We start from the raw sequence: 10227 nt of genomic DNA on the forward strand, positions 1-10227 counted from the left end.
AGACCAGACCAGACTACAATCTGTTGTGATATTTACTGGTATTATTTCAAATAATGACCATTCAATTGTTAGATGCATCTTAATGTTAGGAAATAGATGAGAGCAGATACTTTGACAAAGGGGACCCAGACGATGTCACATTGTATTCTTCATAATCAGCAACGTGGGATTTTCATTTTGTTCTCAAAGTTTAGTTTTCACAATCAGTTGCAGATCTGAGAAAGGAGAAGAATCTACCTGAAGACCAATAATTCATGCTTTTCCTTTCCTCTCACGTCGTCCCAGAGTACGACTGTACGTCATAGAACCAGAAGGAGAATCTGTTTTATAAGAGAAGAGCAGGAAGCCTGTGAAGCTGGTGAGGTGAGGCCTGGTCATGGAAGACATGTGACCTCAGGTGACCTCAGACTGTACTCCAACTGCAGGGTCTCAGACTGTATCTCCTGCTGCAGGGTGACCTCAGACTGTATCTCCTTTCTGCAGGGTGACCCAGACTGCTGCAGGGTGACCTCAGACTGTATCTCCTTCCTGCTGCAGGGTGACCTCAGACTGTATCTCCCTTCCAACTGCAGGGTGACCTCAGACTGTATCTCCTTCCAACTGCAGGGTGACCTCAGACTGTATCTCCTTCTCCTCCTTCCTGTGATCAGACTGTATCTCCTTCTTCCAACTGCAGGGTGACCTCAGACTGTACTGTATCTCCTTCCTGCTGCAGGGTGACCTCAGACTCTCCTTCCTGCTGCAGGGTGACCTCAGACTGTATCTCCTTCCTGCTGCAGGGTGACCTCAGACTGTATCTCCTTCAACTGCAGGGTGACCTCAGACTGACTGCAGGGTGATCAGACTGTATCTCCTTCCAACTGCAGGGTGACCTCAGACTGTATCTCCTTCCTGCAGGGTGACCTCAGACTGCTGCAGGGTGACCTCAGACTGTATCTCCTTCCAACTGCAGGGTGACCTCAGACTGTATCTCCTTCCTGCTGCAGGGTGACCTCAGACTGTATCTCCTTCCAACTGCAGGGTGACCTCAGACTGTATCTCCTTCCAACTGCAGGGTGACCTCAGACTGTATCTCCTTCCAACTGCAGGGTGACCTCAGACTGTATCTCCTTCCAACTGCAGGGTGACCTCAGACTGTATCTCCTTCCAACTGCAGGGTGACCTCAGACTGTATCTCCTTCCTGCTGCAGGGTGACCTCAGACTGTATCTCCTTCCAACTGCAGGGTGACCTCAGACTGTATCTCCTTCCAACTGCAGGGTGACCTCAGACTGTATCTCCTTCCAACTGCAGGGTGACCTCAGACTGTATCTCCTTCCTGCTGCAGGGTGACCTCAGACTGAGCTGCAGGGTGACCTCAGACTGTATCTCCTTCCTGCTGCAGGGTTCAGACTGTAAGCTGCAGGGTGACCTCAGACTGTATCTCCTTCCTGCTGCAGGGTGACCTCAGACTGTATCTCCTTCCAGCTGCAGGGTGACCTCAGACTGTATCTCCTTCCAGCTGCAGGGTGACCTCAGACTGTATCTCTCCTTCCAGCTGCAGGGTGGACTGATCTCCTTCCAGCTGCAGGGTGACCTCAGACTGTATCTCCTTCCAGCTGCAGGGTGACCTCAGACTGTATCTCCTTCCAACTGCAGGGTGACCTCAGACTGTATCTCTCCTTCCTTCCAACTGCAGGGTGACCTCCGACTGTATCTCCTTCCAGCTGCAGGGTGACCTCAGACTGTATCTCCTTCCAGCTGCAGGGTGACCTCCGACTGTATCTCCTTCCAACTGCAGGGTGACCTCAGACTGTATCTCCTTCCAGCTGCAGGGTGACCTCAGACTGTATCTCCTTCCAGCTGCAGGGTGACCTCAGACTGTATCTCCTTCCAGCTGCAGGGTGACCTCAGACTGTATCTCCTTCCAGCGAGATACCCTTGTCCTCTCCATCTGCTTCATCACCATCGGTCACAGTCACCATTACATGTCCATTTCTATACAGCGACACTCAGTGTATGTGAAGTAGTAGACTCCATTAACCGGTGTTCTGAAGATAAGGTCTGTCAGAGACACAGCTGCAGAGGACGAACAGCAGAGCTACTTTAGTGCTCATCTTTTCAGATCGATTGTGGCATCCTTTGGTCTCAAACACCCAGACTCATTACTTATAAACGTGAATAGTTCATCATTTACTTAATAATTTACGTGTAAAGCAATTAGGTACTGCATGTTCTGATCTTCACAGTTCACACTGCTAATAAATGATAGATAACATTAACTTCAATTTGTCCTGCCAGTAAATCACAGTCAATCCATTAGATTAAAAAAATGAACACGCAATAGGCCTAATCAATTCATAAATATCACACTCGTTTTAATGTAATATAACCTACTTGATCTCTACAGCGTCAGATTTTTTTCTCCATCAGCGTAAGTGTAATTATTACATGTTGCCACTGGAGGGCAGTGGTTAGCCTCTATAATAGCCTACTCTGCTGTTGTATTCTATACTGGGATTCGGGACTGATTGTGGTGACTGTTCGATAAACAGGGAAATGGTTACCATGTCAATTTAACCAGCAGAGGGCGCTGTTAACCCCAAAACAGGAATATTGCTTCATTATAAAATTGCCTTCAATAAATAATTATTTATAATCCGGCTATTTTGACTGTCTGGTCATATAGCCCTGCAAACAAATGCAACCAATCGGGAGAGGTGTAAGGTATGAGATGTGTTTGTGGAGGTGAAACACTAATAGCACTTTACAATGATTTATCACCTTAAGGGAATTTGAAAGACATTGAGAATTAGGTGTCCTATTGGGGGACACAAAAAACGTTAATTATTTCATTAATTTTTCTCCACTGAAACCAACGTCAAAGGAGTCAAGCACAGGGAAACTAATGGTCTACAAGTAGACCTATTGCACCCTAGTACACATTCAAACAACATAACACTACAACATGAGCACTGGATGTATATTGCAGGCAGTCAAGACACTTTACAGGAGGGGAGGGGGTCGGTCTAGGATGGAAGGCGACCGCGGGCGCGTGAAAAGTTGATGGTTGGGGTGCAGGCCTCGGGGTTTGGGGAAAGATGAAAGGCGTCAGTGGCATTATCATGCAGAGACCGGTCGGAAATCGAGTGGCGTCTCTCTCGCGCCAGTCAAGGCCCTATATATGTCCACTGACTGTCTGGTCTATGGAACGGAGACCAGTAGAACGGAAGACCCGGGGAAATACTGGTCAACCTGCTCGTCTGGACCCCTCTGCGTCCTGCATGTGCCACGAGCAGAGCTACAATGCTCTTCGTTTATTTCATTTTCTGTGAACATGAATGGAAATGTTTCTAGTTTTTTTAAAGATAGGTTTATGACATTCGAATACTATGTTATATTTTTACACAGTGCAAAGTAAAAGCTTCCCTTTCCGAGTTTGATGGGTTTTATTCCGGTTGTTACTGAATTCAATTCGTTTTATTGCTCCTCATAACATGCTTTTGTGTTGCTTTATTTGATTGAACCTTTATTTAACTTGGCAAGTCAGTTAAGAACAAATTATTATTTTCAATAACGGCCTACCCCGGCAAAAACCCGGACGACGCTGGGCCAATTGTGCGCTGCCCTATGGGACTCCCCATCACGCCCGGTTGTCATGCAGCCTGGAACAATCCGCAAACGTGTGCAGCTATGCGCATATGGTTCAACATATCTCTAAAGACGTATTTGTAGTAGTTCGGCTTTGGACTATTTTATTATCGACGACTCTGAACTGGGCGACTTCAGAAAGTGGAAGGACTTTAGATCAGAGGTTCCCATTCCAGCATGGAGTTTTACTTTGTCTTTGCGAACATTTGAAATAAGGAAAGCTCGCTTCAACACGCCTTTTCTTTAGAGGAGCTAGTCTTCAGAGCTCAATGTGTGTGCCGGCTTTATTTTCTTATCCAAAGGAGGATTAAGGTTTTCGAAGCACTCACGTTTATTCAAACAAATCATCAAGTCGAAGTAAAAGGGGGATTTAACGCACATGAACTTTGATGGAATTGTGAAATTTTCCAAAACGTTAACTCCATTAATCTCTCTCTTGCACGCACGCACGCATGCACACACACACACACACACACACACACACACACACACACACACACACACACACACACACACACACACACACACACACACACAAGGGCACATCAACACACACACACACAGGTATGACTTACTAACTTGTGAGGACCTTCTGGGTACCAACAATTAATTCCCATTCAAAATCCTATTTTCCCTAACCCCTACACCTAACCTTAACCCCTAAACCCAACCTTAACCCTAAACATAACCCCTAAACCTAACCTTAACCCTAAACCTAACCTAACCCTAAACCTAACCTTAACCCTAAACCTAACCTTTACCCTAAACCTAACCTTAACCCTAAACCTAAACTTAACCCTAACCTTAACCCTAAACCAAACCTAACCCCTAAACCTAACCTTAACCCTAAACCTAACCCCTAAACCTAACCTTAACCCTAAACCTAACCTTAACCCTAAACCTAACCTTAACCCTAAACCTAACCTTAACCCTAAACCTAACTTTAACCCTAAACCTAACCTTAACCCTAAACCTAACCTTAACCCTAAACCTAACCTTAACCCTAAACCTAACCTTAACCCTAAACCTAACCTTAACCCCTAACCTTAACCCTAAACCTAACCTAAACTTAACTTCTGGTACTCACATGTATAATAAAACGTGCACACACACACGCACGCACACACACACACACACACACACAGTTTTAAATAGGTGTTTGTATTGGTGCCATGTCGTTTCTTTTTTTCATACCAATAAAAATAAATGACAATTACATTACGATTATTTAATAGTGCTTAAAAATCCTTATTGGGTTTGTTTAAATTGGGTTCCTCTGATATTCTAGTAACAGCAGAATGCTCATTGTATACACCGGGAAGGGCTTTGGTGTTGAGATGTTGTCTTTAGTGTGCAACTTGTGCAGAATCAGGTCTGAGTCACAAAAATGACTGTTTGCTACTTACACTGTTGTCTCTCTCTCTATTTCAATTCAAGGGTTTCTCTCAATTCACCTCTCTCTCTCTCCCCATTTGGTGTGTTCCCATGTTATGCTATGGCCCTCCGGTGGTCTCCGCCTTGCGCAATGACCCCCCCCTGTACTGTATATTTTCTTTCACACTGCTACTCCTCTCTGTTATTATCTATGCATAGTTATGTTACATTGACCCTACCTACAAGTACATATTACCTCCTTTACCTTGACTCCACATTGACTTGGTACCGATACCCCTGGCACATTGACATTGACTTGGTACCGTACCCCTGTACTGTATATGCCCCACGTACTGTATATAGCCTCCACATTGACTTGGTACCGATACCCCTGTACTGTATATAGCCTCCACATTGACTCGGTACCGGTACCCCTGTACTGTATATAGCCTCCACATTGACCTGTACCCCTGTACTGTATATAGCCTCCACATTGACTCGGTACCGATACCCCTGTACTGTATATAGCCTCCACATTGACTCGGTACCGATACCCCTGTACTGTATATAGCCTCCACATTGACTTGGTATACCCTGTACTGTATATAGCCTCCACATTGACGGTACCGATACCCCTGTACTGTATATAGCCTCCACATTGACTCGGTACCGATACCCCTGTACTGTATATAGCCTCCACATTGACTCGGTACCGGTACCCCTGTACTGTATATGCCTCCACATTGACTTGGTACCGATACCCCTGTACTGTACTGTATATAGCCTCCACATTGACTTGGTACCGGTACCCCTGTACGTATATAGCCTCCCATTGACCTGTACTGTATATAGCCTCCACATTGACTTGGTGACTCTGTATATAGCCTCCACATTGATACCCCTGTACTGTATATAGCCTCCACATTGACTCGGTACCCCTGTACTGTATATACCCCTGTACTGTATATAGCCTCCACATTGACTCGGTACCGGTACCCCTGTACTGTATATAGCCTCGTTATTGTTACTTTATTCTGTTGCTTTTTTATTCCTTTAGTTTGTTTCCTAAATGTTTTCTTAAACATTATTTTCTTAAAACTGCATCGTTGGTTAAGGGCTTGTAATTTCACGGTAAACACATGTTGTATTCGGAGCATGTGACAAATACAATTTGAGTTGACATGAACCGTGTTCCCCGCGGGTGTCCGTCCCTCCCCTTGCCCGTAAAACAAGGGGAGAAGAGGGGGAGGGGGAGTGAGGGATGGGATGAGGAGAAGAGGGGATGAGAGGGGTGGGATGAGGAGAGAGGCAGTCAGTGTTTAGAATGTAAACTTACAAAGTAGATCAGATCGAGGCAAGGAATGAACACTTGTTCAAATGTTTTCATAAATAGCCGTGTATTTGTAATCTTCTGGGAAATACCAGTGTGAGACATGCATCTTATCGGATCAACAACATTAACCAACGTCATCTAAACTTTTCATGGACTGTGTTTTTTAATTTGACTTTAGTCCTCATCAGAACGCACATCTGATGTCTCCTTACTAAACGCATCTTAGCCTATAGATCCTAATGCGTAAAATCAGGTTTTCTTCCTTGTACACATTTTACGCACGACTGGGAATTCGGATTAGGCGTTCCGAACGGAGTTTAGACAAAGCTACAAGTCAATAAAGTCATGGGGCTAATGCGCAGGACACCTTATCTCCACGGAATCGGATATTGACTCTTGGTTGTCTCGGCATCGTCATCTCTGTGAACCCAGAACCCCCGCAGCGGATTACAGAGGTTGTTTTTTGATCCGTCTTTTTCACAGAGGGGCACTTCTTCCCGTTTTGGTGTTTGTTGGCGGTGATGGTGGCGCAAGGGGTCATGGAGACCAGAACCAGCCGGAGACCGTGCAGCAGCGCCCAGCAACACTTACTGCTGGCGGTCGCTCTCATCGCATGCAGCTCGCAACTACTGGTGGACGCCAACTCCTGGTTGTAAGTTGAACTTTTTCTTATGTCAAATTAACTCTGTACAGTTTCTATATCGCTGCGTACTTAGTTCATGCGCAGTTGATTCGTTAATTTACAGATGGTGGGTTTTGTGATTGGGGTTTGAGAGAGCGTCCGTGTGTTGTTTTGTGTTGTGGTGTCGTGTGTTCTACTGTGTCGTGGAGGAGACCAGTGGAAGAACAAATGTGGTGACTTTGTCACAATATTTACCCATGCTACGCACAAATGGCCAAGCTGTTTGTGGAATGGGGGGAAACAGGAGAACTCCGCAGAGTGGAACACCGCATCTTGACCTTGTGCGGAGAGCTTGCTGCCAAACGTTCCACTCTGATGGAGAACATTCCGATCATATTCCTCATCATTTGACGTCGCTACAGCACATCATTATTTCATTACCGATGCGATATTTACCTGTCTTTATTTCCACAGTAGAATAGACTATATATGTTTTCCTTTATATTTATTATTTGGGGATTTAATTCACGCATGTCTTCCATTATTACCAATTGTACCGCTTTATATGACATATTGAAACGGCGAATCTTTGACTGAAGCCATATCGGCTCAACTGCCTGCTATTTACGCCTCATCCACACACTATAATACACGTTTATTTTCTCAACACTGTATATAACTACCAACCTCCTATTTCCCATCCGTGCATGCAGGTCGTTAGCGATGAACCCTATCCAGAGACCGGAGATGTACATCATCGGGGCCCAGCCTCTGTGCAGCCAGCTGACGGGACTCTCCCAGGGGCAGAGGAAGCTGTGCCAGCTCTACCAGGACCATATGGTCTACATTGGCGAGGGGGCCAAGACGGGCATCAATGAATGTCAATACCAATTCAGGCAGCGGCGGTGGAACTGTAGCACCGTGGATAATGCATCCGTGTTCGGACGCGTCATGCAGATAGGTGAGCCAGTCAAACGGTGGGATTGGGATAAAGGCTAGCAGATAGGTGAGCCAGTCACACGGTGGGATTGGGATAAAGGCTAGCAGATAGGTGAGCCAGTCACACGGTGGGATTGGGATAAAGGCTAGCAGATAGGTGAGCCAGTCACACGGTGGGATTGGGATAAAGGCTAGCAGATAGGTGAGCCAGTCACACGGTGGGATTGGGATAAAGGCTAGCAGATAGGTGAGCCAGTCACACGGTGGGATTGGGATAAAGGCTAGCAGATAGGTGAGCCAGTCAAACGGTGGGATTGGGATAAAGGCTAGCAGATAGGTGAGCCAGTCACACGGTGGGATTGGGATAAAGGCTAGCAGATAGGTGAGCCAGTCACACGGTGGGATTGGGATAAAGGCTAGCAGATAGGTGAGCCAGTCACACGGTGGGATTGGGATAAAGGCTAGCAGATAGGTGAGCCAGTCACACGGTGGGATTGGGATAAAGGCAAGCTCTGGTTCAGGGCGTTAGTGACCATTTATTTCACTAACGGTTAGTTAATAAGGAAGCCAGTCGCACGGTGGGAATGCGCTGGACCAGAGCTAATGAGTGATAGGCCGATGCTGGCAGGTAGGTGATGACACATGTTTATGTTTACATTTTGAATTCCCATTGTAAACGTAGAATTAGTGCCCTTTAGAGGCAACGCGGATAACTGTACCTGTATTCTTGAACGTGCTTTTGTATCAGTTCAACTATTAGATAGTGGAACCTTATAACAAACTTAATGTTTCCAAATAAAAAAATCGTTGCGCTTAATTGTCAGTCAGATTTCTCTCGACAATTGAGTGTTAGTTCCGTTCTGTAGTTAGAGGAGGTGTAGGCTAGAGATGGTGGTGTCCAGTAGCCCATAGCTTCTCTATTCTCCCTCTGGTGCAGCAGTATCCCCCTCCGACGGCCAGTCAGGCCGGAGGACCGATCCCCTCCCTCTCCCTCGCCGTTCCCAAAACAGCAAAGGAGTTGTTTGCAGTCAATCGCGAGAGTTTTATTGAGGTGTTAGCCTGCTATTGTCCACGGCCTCCTTTTGAAATGCAATCAAGGGGTGACACGGACTCGGCAGATCCGGGCTGCTATTTGAAGTATCGGTTCTATGGGCCAATAAAAGCCCTCGTCTTTATCGCGCGCTCCGGCTCCTGTCGCCTGGCTCACATGTAACCTACACATTCTGTTTTTAAGAGAACTCATAATGACAACTTTTTGACACGTGACATTTCTGTTATAACAGTGCCAGGAATCAGGATAGCCAGTCTTAAATGCGGAGTTGCGGTTTACATGGAATAAAACAATATATATGTTTATCTTACTGACAGACATTGGCATTGTAAACTGATGCCCTCTTTCTTGGTTGGCCAAAGTGGCATCCACAGGCGAATTACTTCCAAAGATATGTCAATATAGGCAATGACTACATATATATATATATATTTAATATCAAACTCACGAATTATTTAAGCATTTCCAAATCATAAAACGTCAACAGAATATATTTTTCATTGTTTACGTTCCCCAAAACACATTTGGAGACAGAGTGCCAGCTGCCAAGGTTACGTTTATTTGCTTGTATAGAGAGTCCGAGGCCCACCAAGGCTCCGATGCTGAAGTATGTGAAACCTTGAGATCTGCATTCCAGATGGTATGTCCATCCAATGGAAAGCCTGTCAGGTAACACCCAATGATTTATATATACACTAGATGTCAAGTAGAGGGCGTTGTGTTGAAGCCGCAGTGCCTCCATCTTGGAACTCCCCCAGTTGTAATTTTTATTTATTTTGGAATCTATAGAAATTAATCTATTAATGTATACATTCGTTTTTTCCACATCTATTCTTTTACAGACACAATAAAGCATACTTGTAAATTATATTATGTGAGCTAAACATACAATTAAAGAAAAATAGAAATATATATATATATATAAGTAGATATTTTATGTTTCAAATATTTTTTATTGAACACACACAAGAATGGTGTATAGGTATACAAGACAAGTATACAATTCTTATCTAAACATAAAAGAGCAGACAGGAACAACAAGACCCAGAGTTCTGGGTGCAAAACAAATAATACAAAACACGACATACAAAACTATTTTATATATAGGGATACTAATGTTACTTGAATATATGTAATTTTTTCCTTCAAATGTTTTATTAAAATACTGCAGAATTCCATTCGTTCCTATGGAGGACTGATTCTACTGGGGAGTGGCAATATGGCTGACCGGTGGTTTCAAAGCCTCTTAATGGCCAATACATAGCATTGACAATCCAGG

At 44.8% G+C, this 10227-nt stretch overlaps 1 protein-coding gene across 1 annotated transcript; it reads left to right on the forward strand.

Annotated features, from left to right (window-relative positions):
* Positions 1-6846: 6846 nt before the first annotated feature.
* Positions 6847-7919, forward strand: LOC135533617 (protein Wnt-5b-like; the record flags this gene model as incomplete). The annotated part of the gene is made up of 2 exons (XM_064960906.1): positions 6847-6988; positions 7672-7919. Coding segments are annotated over exons 1-2 (379 nt in total), but the record flags the coding sequence as incomplete, so codon positions are not given.
* Positions 7920-10227: the final 2308 nt, after the last annotated feature.

The sequence above is a fragment of the Oncorhynchus masou genome, unplaced genomic scaffold, assembly GCF_036934945.1.
Source record: "Oncorhynchus masou masou isolate Uvic2021 unplaced genomic scaffold, UVic_Omas_1.1 unplaced_scaffold_2515, whole genome shotgun sequence".
Classification (NCBI taxonomy): Eukaryota; Metazoa; Chordata; class Actinopteri; order Salmoniformes; family Salmonidae; genus Oncorhynchus; species Oncorhynchus masou.